Genomic DNA, 20,905 nt, shown 5'->3' with positions numbered 1-20,905 from the left:
TGTAATAGGGTTAGAGACAGAGAATCCCAGTGGAGAGAGGGGAACCAGCCAGGCAGAGACAGCAAGGGCGGTTCATTGCTCCAGTGCCTTTCCGTTCACCTTCACACTCCTGGGCCAGACTACACTCAATCATAGGAACTACTGAAGAGATGAGTCTTCAATAAAGACTTAAAGGTTGAGACCGAGTCTGTGTCTCTCATATGGATAGGCAGACCATTCCATAAAAATTGAGCTCTATAGGAGAAAGCCCTGCCTCCAGTTGTTTGCTTAGAAATGCTAGGGACAGTAAGGAGGCCTGCGTCTTGTGACCGTAGCGTATGTGTAGATATGTACGGCAGGACCAAATCAGAAAGATAGGTAGGAGCAAGCTCATGTTATGCTTTGTAGGTTAGCATTAGAACCTTGAAATCAGCCCTTGCCTTAACAGGAAGCCAGTGTAGAGAGGCTAGCACTGGAGTAATATGATCAACAAAAACTATTTAATTAGATTTAAAAAATATACTAATCCAGATGCAGATTTATTTTTTAAAGTTTGCGTGGATTAATGTACATTTTCCCTTCTCCCAATGGATTTTTAAAAAATGTTTAGTAAATGTTTGCACCCCCGTTCGGTTGGTGGCGAAAACACACCTTTTGCGTGTAGTTCGCCATAAAACCCAAAGAAGAAGAAAAAGACTAGAGACGTCATCAACATGAGTCTGCTTTCTGAGTGAGTCGACGTTGGATAAGATGCGTTATGCTCGCTAGCAGCTAGCTTCAGTTTGGGTGTTTACTTCGATATCTTTGTGTTTTTCATCAGCAATTAATCATTCGTTTTGTGTGTTTACTTGCGTCGTTTTGATCTTTAAATCGCAATGTAATTGCGCCAAAACCTGGTGTTGTTTTGTATCGCTAGCTGGCTAGGCTTGAAGTTACTAGCGTTTGCTAGCTGATGCCCACTCATCCGTGTACAGGTGGCATTATCACTGAGATAGTCTTTGATTAACGTTAAACATCGTGTATATCGTATTCGTAACCGTCTGTCACACCCATTCATGCTCTTTAGGATAATACTTTGGAAACATGTTTATGCCAAGAGCACTGAAAGTGAAGAGACCAACAGACAACACAAGTCAGGTGCTTAAGAAGAAGTGCAAGGTGAGCCAGGAGGGAGAAAAGGAAGACAGTGATGGCACAGGACAACCCCCCAACCACAGCCTAAAGACTTCCACTACAGCTCCATATGGGAGTGTAGAGACAGACATTAATGCTGAGACACAGGTGATGTCTGATGACCAGGACACACACCTTCCAACCCTGGAGCAGGGTACATGGAGTCCTGTACGAGCACCAGAGGACCAACAGTCCTCAGAGTCTGAGTCCAGCACCGAGGAAAGCGAAGAAGAGGAGCCTGTAAAATCCTTCAGAAAGAGCCAGAGATGGCCCGAACCGGGGGAGCCCGTCTGCGTCATGTGTGCTCGATTCGGGGAGTACATCTGCGACAGCACTGACAATGATGTGTGCAGCCTAGAGTGCAAGGCCAGTCACCTGGCTAAAATGGGCATGGGCACAGGGGAAGATGCCTTTAACCGAGATGACACAGAGGAGAAGAGGACTTCACAATGTGGACAGCCAGCTGTTGACAGAGCTGGCAATACTGTTGAGGATGTATACAAGGACTATTCCTACAAGGAAGATGCATTTATCTCTGGGTTGACAGAGGAGCAAGTGCAGCGAGTAAAGCAGGAGCTGGGCATTGTGACAGAGGGCAGGGAGGTGGGAAGGCCCATCATAGAGTTTGAGCAATGTAACCTTCCCTCAACTCTCAGTGCCAACCTGAAGAAGGCAGGGTATGAGGCGCCCACCCCTGTTCAGATGCAGATGGTGCCTGTTGGCTTGGCTGGCAGGGACGTGATTGCCAGTGCTGACACGGGTTCTGGGAAGACGGTGGCCTTTCTGCTGCCAGTGGTAGTGTGTGCTTTGAAGGTATAGTGAAATACAGTTTTTGTGGCTGGCTTGATTATTACACTGTATTATCACACTGAACTATGTTGGGTCTGAAAGTTTTTCAGCATGGTTCCAGCAACTGTGGTGGATGCATACCTACAGTTGAAGTCGGAAGTTTATATACACTTAGGTTGGAGTCATTAAAATTAGTTTTTCAACCACTCCACAAATTGTTGTTAACAAGCTATAGTTTTGGCAAGTCGGTTAGGACATCTACTTTGTGCATGACACAAGTAATTTTTCAAACAATTGTTTACCGACAGATTATTTCACTTATAATTCACTGTATCACAATTCCAGTGGGTCAGAAGTTTACATACACTAAGTTGACTGTGCCTTTAAACAGCTTGGAAAATTCCAGAAAATGAAGTCATGGCTTTAGAAGCTTCTGATAGGCTAATTGACATCAATTGGAGGTGTATCTGTGGGTGTATTTCAAGGCCTACTTTCAAACTCAGTGCCTCTTTGCTTGACATCATGGGGAAATCTAAAGAGATCAGCCAAGACCTCAGAAAAAAATGTAGACCTCCACAAGTCTGGTTCATCCTTGAGACCAATTTCCAAAAGCCTGAAGATACCACGTTCAACGGTACAAACAATAGTACGCAAGTATAAACAACAACATCCCAACCATGAAGCACGGGGGTGGCAGCATCATGTTGTGGAGGTGCTTTGCCGCAGGAGGGACTGGTGCACTTCACAAAATAAATAGAATCATGAGGATGGAAAATTATGTGGATATATTGAAGCAACATCAAGACATCAGTCAGGAAGTGAAAGCTTGGTCGCAAATGGGACTTCCAAATGGACAGTGACCCCAAGCATACTTCCAAAGTTGTGGCAAAATGGCTTAAGGACAACAAAGTCAAGGTATTGGAGTGGCCATCACAAAGCCCTGACCTCAATCCCATACATTTGTGGGCAGAACTGAAAAAGTGTGTGTGAGCAAGGAGGTCTACAAACCTGACTCAGTTGCACCAGCTCTGTCATTAGGAATGGGCCAAAATTCAGTCAACTTATTGTGGGAAGGTTGTGGAAGGCTACCAGAAACGTTTGACCCAAGTTAAACAATTTATAGGCAATGATAACAAATACTATGCAAGCTTCTGACCCACTGGGAATGTGATGAAATAAATAAATCACTCTCTCTACTATTATTCTGACATTTCACATTCTTAAAATAAAGTGTTGATCCTAACTGACCGAAGACAGAATTTTTACTAGGAGATAATGTCAGGAATTGTGTAAAACTGAGTTTAAATGTATTTGGCTAAGGTGTATGTATACTTCCGACTTCAACTGTACCTAGTACAGCTTTGTACAGGCTCGGCTTGGTTGTGGTGTGAAAAGCTCATTAGTGTTTATCTTTCATGATACTTTTTTGGTTTCATGGTTGTGAAAAATACTGGAATGATTTTTCTCATAATATTGTGTAACAAAGGAGGAAGTTTTTAAAGTAAAAAAAAGGGGAAATCAAGGTTTGTCAGAACGGACTCTATAACCAATATCAAGGTTTGTCAGAACGGACTCTATAACCAATATCAAGGTTTGTCAGAACGGACTCTATAACCAATATCAAGGTTTGTCAGAACGGACTCTATAACCAATATCAAGGTTTGTCAGAACGGACTCTATAACCAATATCAAGGTTTGTCAGAACGGACTCTATAACCAATATCAAGGTTTGTCAGAACGGACTCTATAACCAATATCAAGGTTTGTCAGAACGGACTCTATAACCAATATCAAGGTTTGTCAGGACGGACTCTATAACCAATATCAAGGTTTGTCAGAACGGACTCTATAACCAATATCAAGGTTTGTCAGAACGGACTCTATAACCAATATCAAGGTTTGTCAGAACGGACTCTATAACCAATATCAAGGTTTGCTGTGTTTCAACCTCACTGTTGGCATCGTTTTCAGCTAGAAGTACCTCGGCTAAACTTTGAAAATCCAGCACAGCTGTTAACCCAATTTTGAACCGGTCCCTCACTGGGGACTCCTTGAAGCAACAGCGATGAGTAATTCATATGCACAGGCCTGTTTTTTATGTTCTGTAGCTTAGCTACAATTTCAAATGACAGGCTATACTATGCAGATAGCCATGAGAAGGGAAGACTACAGCCATTCAAAAACTGATGCAAATCGACTTGTCTCGATTCTTTCTATGTGCAAAGTACAGTTACCACTTGCCATAAGAAACATTAAGTTCATTTATACTGCGGTATGTGGTGAAAACAAGTAGATCTAACCTTTAAGCATTTTACGTGATGTAATTCATTGGCTGATATATTGGTCTGGTAGGAGCAGACTGTGACATCCTCATAGTGTGATTATCACTTTTGGCCCCAGCTTCAAAGCAACCTGGAAGTAGCAGAATTTCTCTCCCCAAAAGTCTGATGTAAAACTTTAACCTTAACCCTACCCTTACGGAGCCTAACCCTTACGGAGCCTAACCCTTACGGAGCCTAACCCTAGGGTTGTTTCCAGAAATTAAAACCTAAAAAGTGTGGAAGTTACTTGAATTTTGCTACCCTTAGACCAAAAAGCTATTTGTTGTTAATAAATATTGTCTTGATTCCTCCCCAATCAGAGGCTAGTGGAGGGTGGTCTCGGGGGTCCGGCAGCTCTCATCCTGACCCCCACCAGGGAGCTGGCCATCCAGATCGAGAGGCAGACCAAGGAGCTGGTGGTGGGCCTACCTAACATGAGGACTGGCCTGCTGGTGGGAGGCATGCCCCTGCCCCCGCAGCTCCACCGCCTCAAGAGCACCATCAAGGTACAAACGTTACCTCAACATTTCTCATGACGCTGTACAATAGTGTACAACGTTACCTCAACGTTTCTCATGACGCCGTACATTAGTGTACAACGTTACCTCAACGTTTCTCATGACGCTGTACAATAGTGTACAACGTTACCTCAACGTTTCTCATGACGCCGTACATTAGTGTACAACGTTACCTCAACGTGTCTCACGATGCTGTACATTAGTCTACAATTGTTACGTCAATGTTTCAAAGAGAGTACTGGACAGTTAAGTCAATGTTTACCAGACATTTTCTACATGATGTCAATATTAAATTCCCATAACCTTTACAATGAAGGCCTTCCATAGCTTAGCTACAATTTCAAATGACAGGCTATTCTATGCAGATAGCCATGAGAAGGGAAGACTACAGCCATTCAAAAACGGATGCAAATAGACTTCTCGATTCTTTCTATGTGCAAAGTACAGTTACCACTTGCTATAAGAAACATTACATTTATTTATTTAATTAATACAGTTTGATTAACCAAACTGTATTTGTTTTTCTCTTAAGTGCCCTCTAGATAATAATCGCCAACTTAATTGCCTTCTAGATAATAATTGCTACCCCAGGACGACTGCTGGAGATCCTGAAACAGAAGGCAGTGCAGCTGGATGGAGTGAGGGTTGTGGTGGTTGATGAGGTAAATATGTCTTCTTATAGCATTAATGAAGAACACTATTGCGCAGTCATTTAAAAGGCCACTTCCCTTTTGTTTAACAAAGACCGTGCACATTAATCAACATTTCATTTCACATCGATGTAAAAGTACCAGAGTTGGCAAAAGAGCACATTTTTGTAGATGGACTTAAATTGAAATGGGATTGACCCCCATCCCGTGTACCAGTAATACTATTTCGACATTGTTCAGCAGAATGAAAAATAATTTGTTCTCTTATGAGTGCAGGCAGACACCATGCTGAAGATGGGCTTTCAGCAGCAGATCCTGAAGGTTCTGGAGAACATCCCGGAGGAGCACCAGACCCTGCTAACATCCGCCACCATCCCCAAGGGCACAGAGCAGCTGGCAGCCCGACTGACCCAGGACCCGGTACGTATCGCCATCGGGGACAGGAACCAGCCCTGCGCCGACATCCGGCAGATAGTGCTCTGGGTGGAGGAGCCCTCCAAGAAGAAGAAGCTCTTTGAGATTTTAAATGTAGGTGATTTTTCAATAGCTTTTCTTCAGTGTTCATTAGGCAGCAAACGGAAGAAAACAGACTGAAACAGGGAGTTCTTATTTTCTGTTGTAAAATGATTTAAAATGCTGGTTACTGGCATTTTCTGTATATTGTCATAAAGCATATGCTCTCAGCAAGGAGTGTTGTTAAAGACCTGCTCTGAAACTTTGGCAACTACTATGTATTTTTTAAACCTCCCGCTTTGGGCTGGATGTGTAATCCCTAGTTTGAAAGCAACTGTTTTTCTTGAATCTGTGCTGTGCCATTTACCTTACATTTTCCCCCCATGTGGGCCAGCCCCCTAGCAAATAGAGTTCTAGCCAATCAATGTTACCATCCAGGGGGATGTTGACTTGTACTCCTATATTTGACCTGCAACCCACAGTCTATTTTCCAACAATTTAAATAACTTGTTTTCTTCTATACTGAACAAAAATATAAACCCAATATGTGCTGAAATAAAAAATTACAGAAAATGTTTATTGCGCACAAAAAGCTTACCTCTAAAAGTTTCTGCACAAATTTGTTTACTTCCGTGTTAGTGAGCATTTCTCCTTTGTCAAGATAATCCATCCACCTGACAGCTGTGGCATATGAAGAACCTGATTAAACAGCATGATCAATACACAGGTGCACCTTGTGCTGGGGACAATAAAAGGCCACTCTAAAATGTGCAGTTTTGTCACGCAACACAATACCACAGATGTCTCGAGTTTTAAGGGAGCGTGCAATTTCATGCTGACTGCAGGAATGTCCATCAGAGCTGTTGCCAGACAATTAAACATTTTGTCGAGATCGGTGTGGAAGAACCTGACCTCAGCCCCATCGAACACCTTTGGGAATTGGAATGTCGACTGCGAGCCAGGCCTAATCGCCCAACATCAGTGGCCAACCTCACCAATGCTCTTGTGGCTGAATGGAAGCAAATCCCTGCAGCAATGTTCCAACGTCTAGTGGAAAGCCTTCCCAGAAGAGTGGAGGCTGTTATAGCAGTAAATAGTGGACCAACTCAATATTATAAGATGTTCAATGTAATGTAGTGTATTTCCTCATTACCTGTGTGTTTGTTTTGCCCACCCAGGACGGAAAGCTGTACCAGCCTCCGGTGGTTGTGTTTGTGGACTGTAAACTTGGGGCGGACCTACTGTGTGAGGCTGTGAAGAAGATCATGGGCCTCAACACGGTGGCCATCCACTCAGACAAGACCCAGTGGGAACGCAACCGCATCCTCAAGGTGAGGCCTGTGGCAGCCAGCTCTTTCTTTGTTCATTAGCGCCAAACGGAACATGACAGACTGGAACAAGGAAAGGGAATGCCAGGACTTGTCCAATAAGAAACACTCATTTTCATTTACAGATTTAAAACATTAAGAAATGTTGTCATTTGCGTCGTACGCTCGAGGTGTATTCAGTGTAATGTTTAAAGGGTTTCCTGGATACTGGACAGTACCGTGCCAATACACACTAGATCCAATGGTGAGAGGAGGCCCCACTGATGCTCTCCCTTCGTTGAGACTGACCATCAGGGGCAGGCACCGTCAGTCCAGTAACAGAAAGACAGCAAATTATTTACATTTCTTCTCATTCATCTGTGCCTATACAACACATGATCTATTACCAGTGTGATCACAATTTTTTTATATAATTGTAAAATGGTCTGAGAAGAACATTGGCAGGGCATTTCAAGTATAGACAATTTGCAGTGATACTGTATTAGGCCTATAGCTTACTGCACAAAGCTCATGGTTACAGAACTGTTTTTTTTTAATAATAATTAATGTTGAATACGTTAAGTCTGAGCGGTAGATCTCATTTTGACTCAGAAAGTGGTCTCGACTCAAAAGTCAGTTTATCCTTTTTAAATATCATAATGAATTGGATTACAAGGATAAGACCTGAGCCTAGATCAGTGCTCCTACTCTGAGATTCTTTATGAATACGGGCCCAGGTCTGGCTATTATGGCTCAAACAGGAAAAGCTAGTGACAGGCAGTGTACTTCCATAAAGACTATTCACCCGTTAAGCCGTTTTCTACCTCCTCAGGGTCTACTCGAAGGGGACTTTGAAGTGGTGGTCAGCACTGGCGTACTGGGCAGAGGGCTCGATCTGGTCAACGTCAAACTGGTGGTCAACTTTGACATGCCGCCCAACATGGATGAGTATGTTCATCAGGTGGGTCAATTTGCTATTGTTGTGAATGGGGGAAATCTGGTGTGCTTTTGCCATACAAAATCAATATCAATGTCGTGAGACAATATCTTCTTGCATCTTGGGGGGGGAGGGCCATCTGGCACAGAATCTTTTCTGTATAGTATTGTCTACAGATGGATGAAAGTGTGTGTGTGGTGTGTGGTGTGTGTGTGTGTGTAGCTACTCAGGTGTCATTGTAAATGGTTCTGTCCGGTGTGACTTTTACACTCCTTCCTCCCAGGTGGGCAGAGCAGGCAGACTGGGCCACCGGGGCACGGCCATCACCTTTGTCAACAACGACAACAAGCGTCTGTTCCTGGAGGTGGTGAACCGGGTGAAGCCCACAGGTTCCCAGCTTCCCCCCCAGCTTCTCAACTCCCCCCACCTCCACGAGCAGCAGAGGAGGGACAAACAGAAAGCCAAGCAAAGGGGGGAGGATGACATCATGGTCACCAAGAACAACCTCCTCAGCATCATCCGGAAACACAACAGGAGCTCAAAGAGATAGACAGATTATGCTACTTTGTGTTTGTGTGTGTATATCTGGGTAATTTGTCCATTTTGAATAAACTTATATGAACTTGTAATTTCGAGTTGACACTTTTATATAGTTGTGCATTTTGGAAATACTGCCATCTACTTGTCAAACACGGGCACCGCATGTTTGGTATTTTTTTGCTGTGGATGGAAACGTAATTTCTGTCGTCAATAGCAAATCGCTGGTCGGGGTTTGAAATCGACGACAACCACGACAGTGAAACGGTAAACAAACACAACTGAGTTGAATCTCCTGTCTTGAGGAGGAGGTAGCTGGCATATATTGAATGCCCAAATTATATTTTAAGTAAACTGATCCGATTATCATTCTCAGCTTTGTAATGTTGTTTTTAGACAGCTAACTTAACGTCGCCAACTAACTAAAGTGCCTAATAGTTCCTGTTTCATTATGTCCGAATTATCCCGTTGTAAATAAAGTTAACTTTCAACTTTTTGCAGGGGAAGATGTGCAATTTTAATAGACGTGTCTACGGATAACGTTGGAAACATTTTTTTAACCATATCATTTTAACATCTCGACAGTACCATGTACTTTATACTCGATACCAAAGGAAAAAGCACACAGCTTTTTATGATAATGTCTTGACACCAAGGGACCCTGACGGCCGAAAATCTTCAAGGATCAGCGTTGAAGTTCCGCGAGAAAATATAAAATAGATCATTGGATAAAACCCAGGAGTTAAACACGACCTGTCTTATCTCTGGCCTGTCACCCGCTCTTGTCCTTCAGAGGAGGGAAAACGGGTGCTAAAAGGCGATAAAAACGACAAGTGACAACACTATGGAAATCACTCCGAATAGCACACCTGCATCTGAGAAAACACCGTCATTGCAACACAGAACCAGAACAGGTTCATTTGACAAAAGCGCAGGTAAAGACATCGGCAAAGCAGAGTGCTTCAGACCACGCTGGGTCAGCGGTACCGACTCTAATCAGTCTAAAGTTTTCTCTGAATCAAACCCCCGAACGACAGCTGTATTACGGTCATTTAGTCTTAGGGACACCATCTAAAAGTAAATGGAGAGAAGCTGCTAACCTTTTAAACACTCCAACTAAAGGAGTTGAAAGGTTTCCGTCTAGATTTGCGCCAAAACAACCAACAACCCCGGGTAAAGTAGACGTGACAAAACCAGAGGACCAGACCAAAACTTTATCAACACCCACGAGAAAGACTCCTTTCGAGAAAATCACGGCAAAGAAGGATGCCTTTGAGAGATTGGCTGGGGAAAAAGGGCCAACAAGTGGTGGCTGTAAAAATGGCAAGCCTAGAGAGGCCAAAGAAGCACACACAGGTGACCGTGGAGGCTGCGAAACCTGGTGCAATTCACAGTTCCAGGACGTTTCCGCTCAGTAGTCAAGGAGCAAACGTGGCCTCGACCTTTCCGTCAATCCATAGCGACGTAAGCGTGGCAAGGTCCTCTACCCCTGCACCAACATCCTATGTCTCCACCGATCCTTTGGTCCGATCCAAACCAGATACCCTGAAGATGGAGAACAGTGCTGTGACAGTTGCGGTCCGGGTGAGGCCATTCAACACCAGGTAAAAAAAGAGATTTATATCAATTTGATTTATTTTGTTGTTCATTGAAATCAGATTCATTCAGCATTCATCCAGCTCTAATATGGCCCCTGTCTTTAACTGCAACAAGAGTCATCATACTAATTTGCTTCTTTATCCATTAGGCCTAATCAGTGATGTAAAAAATGACCCAATATTTGCCTTACATTTGCTTTCAGGGAGAAGACGGAGAAAGCAGGTGATCTTCATGGGTAACCAGGAGACTGTTGTTCAACATCCAGACACCAAGCAGAGGCACGCCTTCACATATGACTTCTTCTTCTGCTCCGTTGATAAACGCGGCCCTGGCTTTGCCAGCCAGCAGACGGCGTATGAAAAACGGGCCAAGCCTCTTCTGGAGAGGGCCATTGAGGGGTTCAACACCTGCCTGTTTGCTTTACGGTCAAACGGGGTCGGGGAAGGACATCTCACTCTGTTCTTTCTTTCTCACTCGCTTTTCTCCTCACACACACACTAGCTGATTTTGTGTTATCACGAGTCTCCTTTTGAAGTTAGTAAGTAAACTGTTGAATCCAAATGTGTAAAATTGGACAATGTTCCTCTATCCTTCTGCAGTATGATGGGTTTCGGGGAGGAGGCAGGACTAACGGCAAGATTCTGCGAGGAGCTCTTTTCTCGGCTGTCTGCAGTTGACAATCAGGAGGTGTTTTTTTCATTTATTTTATTCATACCAAGATATACACTTTGTTGATTCTGTCCAGTTGTCATGTAAAGCATTTGTTTTTAGTTTATTTGCCATGTGAAATGAATACATTAGAAATCTTACTCAATCAAGGGCTCACGACAACTTGGCTGTTGTATAACAGGTCACATGTCATCTGGGGATGAGCTACTTCGAGGTGTACAACGAGAAAACCCATAACTTGCTCGTGGTCAGGGATGAACAAAACCACAGCTGTGAGTAGGACAAAATGATTTTCAAAGCCATTTTTACTTCCATTCTACTAAATGATCTTAGTAATGACTCTGTGTTTCTAGCTGAGGGTGAGGGAACATCCAGTCCACGGGCCTTATGTTGCTGAGCTGTCCACGTGAGCAAACCTTTGGTTTCCATGAATGTCTTGTCAGATGTAATGATGACTTGCTAGTCTTAAGGATTCGCTCAGTGACTGTATGTTTTCTTCAGGAATGTGGTGCGCTCCTATGAAGACATTCAGGTAAGGTGCTTTACAGACATGCTTTCTGAACACTGATTACCACTTTCTGAACACTGATTACCACTTTCTGAACACTGATTACCACTTTCTGAACACTGATTACCACTTTCTGAACACTAATTACCACTTTCTGAACACTGATTACCACTTTCTGAACACTGATTACCACTTTCTGAACACTGATTACCACTTTCTGAACACTGATTACCACTTTCTGAACACTGATTACCACTTTCTGAACACTGATTACCACTTTCTGAACACTGATTACCACTTTCTGAACACTGATTACCACTTTCTGAACACTGATTACCACTTTCTGAACACTGATTACCACTTTCTGAACACTGATTACCGTGAGCCTCTGCAGCCACAGGCATGAAGGACAAGAGCTCCCGATCCCACTCGGTCTTCACCCTGGCTATGACCCAGACCAAGGTGAATCTCGCCGGCCCTCTGTCTTTTGTGTTTGTGTCACTGTCCAGTGCATCTTTACAATCTACCTCTAGGGAGCATATAGCATGTTTCTGTTTGAATACACTCATTTAGTGTGTGTGTGTGTGTGTGTGTGTGTGTGTGTGTGTGTGTGTAGAATGAGTTTGTGGAGAGGGAAGAACATGACCACAGAATCACCAGCAGGATCAACCTGGTGGACTTGGCCGGCAGCGAGCGCTGCTCCTCAGCCCAGACCGGCGGTGACCGCCTCATGGTGAGCACGCTCTGTACACCGCTGTGTTTCCATGGCTTTCTTTTACTCATCCACATTTTCAATGGTCATAGACACCGTGTAGACATCGGATGTTGTAGGTGTCATGGAGGGCAGGTAGTTTGCCCCCCCCCCAACCCTGCCACACTACAGTATCGTCAAGCCTGTGAAAGACTGATTCTGTGGGAAACTCAACCTGCGCATCCACAAATAGTCAATTTTGTATAGATGGGGAGGGGGGTGTGTGTGACTGGGAAAAGCACCGCCCCACATAAAAAGTTTTTGTTAAACATGCACCTAATATCAGATCATCTTGCAACTCTCTGTGAAGCTACATTTCATCCAGGTTTAATATAACATTGCGAGATTTGTTTTGTTTTGGTTTGTGAAGTCATTTTGTCGAGAGCTTTGCGAGAATAGCGTTTGCATCTCCACCGTGTCCGAATACCCTTTTCTGTAACCTTGTTGTCCAGGCTGCTGAAGGAGAGTCTGGGCGGCCATGATCGCCACCCTGAGCCCGCCGGGCAGCAACGTGGAGGAGAGCCTGAGCCCAGCGGTCACAGCAACGTGGAGGAGAGCCTGAGCCCGGCGGTCACAGCAACGTGGAGGAGAGCCTGGGCGGAAACTCCAAGACGGCCATGATCGCCACCCTGAGCCCAGCTGGCAGCAACGTGGAGGAGAGCCTGGGCGGAAACTCCAAGACGGCCATGATCGCCACCCTGAGCCCAGCGGGCAGCAATGTGGAGGAGAGCCTGAGCCCGGCGGGTCAGCAACGTGGAGGAGAGCCTGAGCCCGGCGGTCACAGCAACGTGGAGGAGAGCCTGAGCCCAGCGGGTCAGCAACGTGGAGGAGAGCCTGAGCCCGGCGGGTCAGCAACGTGGAGGAGAGCCTGAGCACGCTGCGGTACGCCAAGCAGGCCTGCAGGATCATCAACGTGGCCAAGGTCAACGAGGACACCAACGCCAAGCTCATCAGAGGTCAGCCCCTCATCCCTCGCCTTCCCATACTGCCACCAATCTCTCTCTCTTTTTCTCATCCATCCATCACCAGGTTCAGTTAACTAGCCATCTCAACTGTCATGAAAGTATTATTCAAAGGAAATTGCTACTCCACATTTCCTGTTCTTTTGGCGCTAGGGGGAGCTCTTGCAAAGGCTCTATTTTACACGGGAAGAGGAAACAGTGCAGAGGTTGTGACCATCTTAACTGAAGAGCCAGCTGACGCAGCAGGAGAGGGAGATGGCCGAGGCCCACAGGTGACAACAGTAAAATCTGCACACATCTTGTCCCAGAGAGGCTCTGTGGCAAAAAATACTACAACTGTTTTTAGTTCAACTTGAATCTGATTCCTTCACCTCTTGTCAGAGTGTGGAGAGAGAAGCTGGAGCAGGCAGAGAAACACAAACGTGAGGAAACCAAAGAATTACAGGTCAGCTTATAACCTAACTAAAAGCGACCGTTATCTTCAAAACCAGTGTTTCACTCTACTGTATCGACCTACCTTCCACATTCCTTTGGCACATTTCAGAATATCATTTCCCCTCCTAAATTCATCTGCTTTACCTCTCTTCTCCTCATCACGTTTGCTGTGGACAACCGACTACCCAACTTGGTGAACCTGAACGAGGACCCACAGCTGTCGGAGATGCTGTTATACATGATTTAAGGAGGGACAGACCAAGGTCGGCCAGCACAAGTCTGAGTCCCCCCACGACATCCAGCTGTCTGGGGCCCTTATCGCCGACCACCACTGGTGAGAAGGACTGACCCACCACCACCTCAAAAACCATAGCCTCGTTTAGCCTTCTAATGACTCCTGGTTGTCTCACTTGTTGCTGCTTTTTTAAAAACATTCATACAGGAAATTCTTACATGTTTCAGTTTTGTTATGAATTGACTAACATCGTCCTTTTCAGTGTCGTTTCCAATGTAAACGGTGAAGTCGGCATCACTCCCATGGAAAACGCCAAGACCTTTGTCAACGGGAACCTGGTCTCTGACACCACTGTCCTGCGTCTTGTACGTATTGTCTTGTGTCATGTGCGTCTTGTGTCATGTGCGTCTTGTGTCATGTGCGTCTTGTGTCATGTTCGTCTTGTGTCATGTGCGTCTTGTGTCATGTGCGTCTTGTGTCATGTGCGTCTTGTGTCATGTGCGTCTTGTGTCATGTGCGTCTTGTGTCATGTTCATTTTCTCATTCTAAAGAAGGAAAGGGTGTTATTGTTAGCGATTTTGAACAGTCAGTCTACAGTTTACAGCCCTATAATATCAGTTAAATTATTTTGGGTAAATTCCATTTTCCCAGTTTCTTTTTTTTTTTTTCAGGATTTCACTCATCTGATTTTATTTATATTTTCATGGGAACAACTAAAAAAAATGTAACAGTCAAGTCCACAGTAGTGCTTAAACCACATTAGAACACCACTTTTGGAGTCTTGAAAAATTCCGCCTGAATTTTCTGGAGGTTGTAGTTGTCCTTTTAATAAAATTTAGCACAGCAAAAGACCATTGTTTGGCTAGCAGTGTTTTTGTAGTTTACACTGTACAACAGTGCTTTCCTTCCCCCAGGAGGAGGAGAGCGAGAGGAAGTGTCATTGGGAGATGGACCAGCAGCAGGTAGCCTCCAAGATGGAGGAGCTGCAGTCGGCCAAGGTGGAGCTGGAGGTGGACACGCACAAGACACGTCTCCGCCTCCATATGGAGGTCCAGGCCGCACGGCGGGCCATGGCCGACCACGGTGACCGGCAGGCCAAGGTGGTGGAGGCCCTCGAGGCAGAGAAGTGGAAGGTCGGCAAAGACCTTGAGGAGATGCAGAGGAAACTGGCGTTGTAAGGAAGCCGGACTACGAGAAACGGTACACCATTGTTAAGGATTTTCATCTTCTGGGTCGTATTCATTAGAAAACGGTACACCATTGTTAGGGATTTTCATCTTCTGGGTCGTATTCATGAGTAAACGGTCCGAAATGAGGAGGGACTACCTGAACTTGTCCAATAAGAAACCGTTGCAACAGCGTGCACTAATGAATACCAACCAGGTGTGAGGTATGAATCAAAGATGAGATGTTATTACAATAATAGGAGAGGCATAACTTATTGTGGTAGCAAACAAATCACATTTTATACCTCAAATGGTTCGGAAACAACAGGTGTGGAATAGCAGTGGAACTCGACCAGGTCAGTAACAACCTGTCCCGCCCGTGAGGGAACTCGACCAGGTCAGTAACAACCTGGCCCGCCCGTGAGGGAACTCGACCAGGTTAGTAACAACCTGGCCCGCCCGTGAGGGAACTCGACCAGGTTAGTAACAACCTGGCCCGCCCGTGAGGGAACTCGACCAGGTTAGTAACAACCTGGCCCGCCCATGAGGGAACTCGACCAGGTCAGTAACAACCTGGCCCGCCCGTGAGGGAACTCGACCAGGTCAGTAACAACCTGGCCCGCCCGTGAGGGAACTCGACCAGGTCAGTAACAACCTGGCCCGCCCGTGAGGGAACTCGACCAGGTCAGTAACAACCTGGCCCGCCCGTGAGGGAACTCGACCAGGTCAGTAACAACCTGGCCCGCCCGTGAGGGAACTCGACCAGGTCAGTAACAACCTGGCCCGCCCGTGAGGGAACTCGACCAGGTTAGTAACAACCTGGCCCGCCCCTGAGGGAACTCGACCAGGTCAGTAACAACCTGGCCCGCCCGTGAGGGAACTCGACCAGGTCAGTGACAACCTGGCCCGCCCGTGAGGGAACTCGACCAGGTCAGTGACAACCTGGCCCGCCCCTGAGGGAACTCGACCAGGTCAGTGACAACCTGGCCCGCCCGTGAGGGAACTCGACCAGGTCAGTGACAACCTGGCCCGCCCCTGAGGATGGATCAACAACATTGGAGTTACTCCACAATACTAACCTAATAGACACAGTTCGAATAAGGATGCCTGTGCAAAATAAAAATATTACAACATGCATCCTTTTTGTAATAAAGGAACTAAAGTAAAACTGTTAAAAAAAATGTGGCACAAATACATTTTATGCCCTGAATACAAAGCTGACTACGCTTCATATTTTCAAGCATGGTGGTGGCTGCATCATGTTATGGGTATGCTTGTCATCGATTTAAGGACTGTGTAGTTTTCTGGATGATTTATTATTTTATTTTTGTATGGAATAGAGCTAAGAATAGGCAAAATCCTAGAGGATAACCTGGTTGTCTGCTTTCCTACAGACACAAATTCACCTTTCAGCAAGACAATTACCTAAAACACAAGGTTAAATACACACTGTTGTTGCTTACCAGGACAAAATGGAGTGTTCCCGAGTGGCCTAGTTAGATTTGACTTACCTCCTTAAACCTATGGCAAGACTTGAAAATGTTTGTCTGGCAATGATCAACAGTCAACTTGACAGAGCTTCCATCTGGCCACTCTCCCATAAAGTCCAGATTGGTGAAGAGACTGTTGTCCTTCTGGCAGGTTATCCCGTCTCAGCCAAGGAACTATCAGAGTGGTCATTGGGTTCTTGGTCCACCTCCCTGACCAAGGTCTTTGTTGCCTAGTTTGGTCAGACAGCCAGCTCTAGTCAGAGTCTGGGTAGTTCCATGTTTTTTTCCCAATGATGGAGACCACTGTGCTCTCAGAAACTTTCAACACTCTAGAAATTGTTTCATAACCTTACCCCACATATTTTCGTCAACACAGTTCTATCTCTGAGATCTACGGTCAGTTCCTTGAACTTCATGGTACAGTTTCTACTCAGACATCCACTGTGGGACCTTTTTATAAAGACAAATGGTTATTTCTAAATCATGTCCAAACAATTGAATTGGCCACAAGTGGACTCCAAGTTGTAGTGACTTGTCAAGGATGATCAAAGGAAATTGGATGCACCTGGGCTCAATTTTGGAGTGTCACACCAAAGGGGTGTGAATACTTATGTAAAGAGATATTTTCACGTTGTCATGATAGGGTATTGTGTGTAGATGGGTGAGAGGGGGAGAACTCGATTTTAAAAATAAAAATAAAAAATGAATTTAGCCTGTCGCGCAACAAAATGTGGAATAAGTCAAGGGGTATGAATATTTTCTGAAGGCAGTGTTTTTTTTGCTTTTTTCCCTCCCTGCTCCTTTTGAAATAGTAACCTGATTTCTTTTATTTTTTATTCTGTCTCTTCCAGTGTTTAAGGCTGAGGCACAGAGCCAGCTGGTGAAGGCCACCTCAGCCATCCAGAGAGCCGTGTTCATCGCCATGCACTGGGTGACCAGTGTCGATCCTGGAACCGGAACGCTCTACGTTAATGCAGAGGAGCTCAAGACCCCAAGTCAAGAGAACGGGAGGCTACTTTCAGCTTCTCATCCAGGTTAAACATCCTTGTTTTGTTTTTTCATGTTTCATTCTTTGTAAAGCTACTGACAATGTACTCTTGAAAAAAAGAGATTGTGATATTATCCTGGGTAAGTAGCCGTAGGTTGGATAAAGTTTTGAATTGAATAAATGTGGACAAAGACCCCGTCATCCATCGGAGCCTTGAAATGATTCAGGTGAGTAGCAGCTGGATGTGGCTGTGCAACATACAGACGGAGCTATGCACCAGCTACATTCATATGCACCTTCTGTACAGCACAACATATGCATTGTTGACTGGTTTAGTGCAAATAATTTCATGGTGAATTACAGTAAAATACATTCTAGAAAAATCTCTTTGTTTATTTGAAAAGACTCAAAGGTACTAGAAGGCAAATCCTTTCAGTTTGACACCTTACTGGCTCTATCAAAATTCACATCTGTGATTGACAGGTTTTAGCTTTGAGCTGTTTCACTGCTCATATGGAAATGTACGAGCATAGGGGAATTCTCAACCTTGAGTCAAATAAATATATACAAAATTCCAATCCAGTACCAGCACTAAACATATTTTTGAACCTTCTCCACCCTCTCCTTAATATTGTTCTATTTATTTTATTTCACCTTTATTTAACCAGGTAGGCTAGTTGAGAACAAGTTCTCATTTACAATTGCAACCTGGCCAAGATAAAGCAAAGCAGTTCGACACATACAACAACACAGAGTTACACATGGAGTAAAACAAACATACAGTCAATAATACAGTAGAAAAATAAGTCTATATACAATGTGAGCAAATGAGGTGAGATATGGGAGGTAAAGACGACAACAAAAAAGGCCATGGTGGCGAAGTAAATACAATATAGCAAAAATATAATATGGCTTCACATTCACAAATACTCAGAATACATTCAAATAAAAAGACAGTTTTAATTAATTATTTATTTATTTAATGTCCATTTCCCGCGTGGTCCCCAGGGCTGTGACTGTGATCTCATCCATGGTGAACGAGTGGTCAGTGTCTGGACTCGGCCCTGCAGGTCATCAGCCACCTGGCGGCGTTGACCGGGACCCAGCTCCACGTGACCGAGCTGTGGGCCGAGGCAACACTACCGATACCGCACCACATCGGTCTCTCACTTACACTCATCCTCTCTCTCTCTCTCTCTCGCGCTCGCCCTCTCTCTCTCTCTCGCACGCTCGCCCTCTCTCGCGCTCGCCCTCTCTCTCTCCCGCGCTCGCCCCTCTCGACCTCGCCCTCTCTCTCTCTCTCGCCCTCTCTCTCTCTCTCGCCCTCTCGCCCTCTCTCGCGCTCGCCCTCTCTCGCGCTCGCCCTCTCTCTCTCCCGCGCTCGCCCCTCTCGACCTCGCCCTCTCTCTCTCTCTCGCCCTCTCTCTCTCTCTCGCGCTCGCCCTCTCTCGCGCTCGCCCTCGCCCTCTCTCTCTCTCGCGCTCACTCACCCACCATATCCTACTGCCTTTCATAATGATTGAAAATGGGGTGGAGGGAAAATACTGCACGCAAAGACTGGGCTGTTTTGGTGGGAATAGCAGGAAATAACACACAAAAAAAAAATGTGTGTAAATCTCAGATTATTAGGTACACCACCCCACAGCTCGGTCACGTGGAGCTGGGGGGGAGGAGGAGGAAACAGCTCGTTGATGAGAGGTCGAAGAAGAATGGCAAGAATCGTACAAGTTAACAGGAGGGGGCCACAAACAGACTGTACAACAGTGGTGTGCAGTGCGGCACCTCGGGAAACTGGTCGAACCTCGCCACGGATGGTTCTATTGCACCACACCGGGTTCCACCGGGTTCCACTCCGATCAGATAAAAACATGAAGAAGAAGAAGCGGCGTCCAGTGGGCACGCCGTCGCCAACGGAGGACCATTGAGGAGTGGAAGAAAAAAAACACCTGGAACATGACAGCGAGTTCAGTTGACTTGAGCGCGGCCTGGTCAGTCCCCAGACCTCAACCTCATAGAGCATGTTTGGGATGAGATGAAACGGGTTGTCCACAGCATGACTGTACCGCAGTCCAATCTGCAGCGACTGCGTGATGCCATCGAGTCAGAATGGACTTCTATCCCCGTGGAGCGTTTCACACACCTTGTAGAATGTCCCGAAGTACTCTATGGGTGTACCTAATAAACTGTCCGGTGAGTGTAGTAGTTGTGTATAGATTGCCTGGGTGCTCTACCACATTGGTTTGTGGGGGGGTCAAATGTTGTGGTTTCATTCTGATACTTGCTCGTAGAGGCTAGAACGGGCCAGAAAAGCTTTCAAGATAGTGCAGAGGCCTACTGACTCTATGAACACTAGGCTTAGTCAGTTGTTCAAGGTTTTTTTTTGTTAAAGGTTGTCTCTCTATTTTCCCTCTCTCTCTTTATTTTCTCTCTCTATTTTCCCTCTCTCTCTTTATTTTCTCTCTCTATTTTCCCTCTCTCTCTCTCTCTCTCTTTTCCCTCTCTCTCTCTCTATTTTCCCTCTCTCTCTCTATTTTCCCTCTCTCTATTTTCTCTCTCTCTTTTCCCTCTCTCTCTCTCTCTCTTTTCCCTCTCTCTCTCTCTCTCTTTTCCCTCTCTCTCTCTCTCTCTCTCTTTTCCCTCTCTCGCTCTCTCTCTATTTTCCCTCTCTCTCTCTCTCTCTCTCTATTTTCTCTCTCTATTTTCCCTCTCTCTCTCTCTCTCTCTCTTTCTCTCTATTTTCCCTCTCTCTTTATTTTCCCTCTCTCTCTCTCTCTCTCTCTCTCTCTCTCTCTCTCTCTCTCTATTTTCCCTCTCTCTCTCTATTTTCCCCCCAGCAGTCTGTGGTCCTGTCTCTGTTGGAGGGGACCTGTAAAGGGGTGCATTCTCTCCTGGAGGAGGGCCTGACTATCTCCAAGGAGATGCTGAGCGATACTCAGCTGACCTACCCCAGGACTCCGGTACCTAGTCACCATTTATCTATAGGAGTTGTTTTGATATACTTTGAGAGGGATCATCAATGAAATGTAATGTAAAAAAACAAACACAATTTCTTTTTAAAGCCATGAATGGCAATAATGACTTGCATAGGAGATAATCTGGAATATCATTACAATATTATTTCTTCAGAACGCCTCCTATTTTTCTCTTATCAACCATTCGTCTTCCAACAAGATACCATATGGCCTGTGTTTCTGGCAGGTTTTGCAGAGCCTCAAGTCGAAGATGCTCGACCTGTCCTGCCCTCTCCAGAGCTACATCCACTGCCACATGACGGTGAGCACTGAGCAACACAAACCCAACCAGCCCTGTCAGTCTTTCTTCACACGTGTTTAAACTCTTCAGATTATTAGCCCCTCCCACAGCCAGCCCTGTCAGTCTTTCTTCACACGTGTTTAAATGCTTCAGATTAGTAGCCCCTCCTACAGCCAGCCCTGTCAG

At 45.3% G+C, this 20,905-nt stretch overlaps 1 protein-coding gene and 2 pseudogenes across 4 annotated transcripts; all 3 read left to right on the top strand.

The window, feature by feature from the left end:
• The first annotated feature begins 661 nt into the window (after positions 1-661).
• Positions 662-8,756, top strand: ddx59 (DEAD-box helicase 59). Of its 2 annotated transcripts, none has more exons than XM_021610754.3 (7): positions 662-1,965; positions 4,583-4,768; positions 5,353-5,442; positions 5,707-5,958; positions 7,062-7,214; positions 8,023-8,151; positions 8,411-8,756. In XM_021610754.3, exons 1-7 carry the CDS (start codon positions 1,063-1,065, stop codon positions 8,675-8,677), a joined length of 1,980 nt encoding a protein of 659 aa, XP_021466429.3. In that variant the 5' UTR covers positions 662-1,062; the 3' UTR covers positions 8,678-8,756. The 2 variants fall into 2 exon arrangements, with proteins under 2 accessions (XP_021466429.3, XP_021466492.3); XM_021610817.3 differs by having other exon boundaries at positions 668-1,965; positions 5,707-5,850.
• Positions 8,757-9,374: 618 nt separating this feature from the next.
• Positions 9,375-11,162, top strand: LOC149985350 (uncharacterized; annotated as a pseudogene). Its single transcript, XR_016496174.1, has 3 exons — positions 9,375-10,268; positions 10,466-10,950; positions 11,114-11,162. The product of XR_016496174.1 is annotated as an uncharacterized LOC149985350 (transcript).
• Positions 11,163-12,808: 1,646 nt separating this feature from the next.
• On the top strand, positions 12,809-20,800 carry LOC110531419 (uncharacterized; annotated as a pseudogene). Its single transcript, XR_016482588.1, has 9 exons — positions 12,809-13,038; positions 13,375-13,425; positions 13,535-13,922; positions 14,086-14,188; positions 14,738-14,999; positions 17,331-17,513; positions 18,476-18,669; positions 20,305-20,424; positions 20,666-20,800. The product of XR_016482588.1 is annotated as an uncharacterized LOC110531419 (transcript).
• The last annotated feature ends 105 nt before the right edge of the window (positions 20,801-20,905 follow it).

The sequence above is a fragment of the Oncorhynchus mykiss genome, chromosome 1 (genome assembly GCF_057628025.1).
Source record: "Oncorhynchus mykiss isolate SJ-2025 chromosome 1, ASM5762802v1, whole genome shotgun sequence".
Taxonomy (NCBI): domain Eukaryota; kingdom Metazoa; phylum Chordata; class Actinopteri; order Salmoniformes; family Salmonidae; genus Oncorhynchus; species Oncorhynchus mykiss.
This window is presented reverse-complemented; position numbering and strand designations above follow the sequence as displayed.

Coding starts and splice junctions, on each gene's coding strand:
- ddx59 (XM_021610754.3), top strand. CDS start 1,063: ATGTTTATGCCAAGAGCACTGAAAGTGAAGAGACCAACAGACAACACA. Junction 4,769..5,352: donor GCCTCAAGAGCACCATCAAG/GTACAAACGTTA, acceptor ATTGCCTTCTAG/ATAATAATTGCTACCCCAGG. Junction 5,443..5,706: donor GGGTTGTGGTGGTTGATGAG/GTAAATATGTCT, acceptor TTATGAGTGCAG/GCAGACACCATGCTGAAGAT.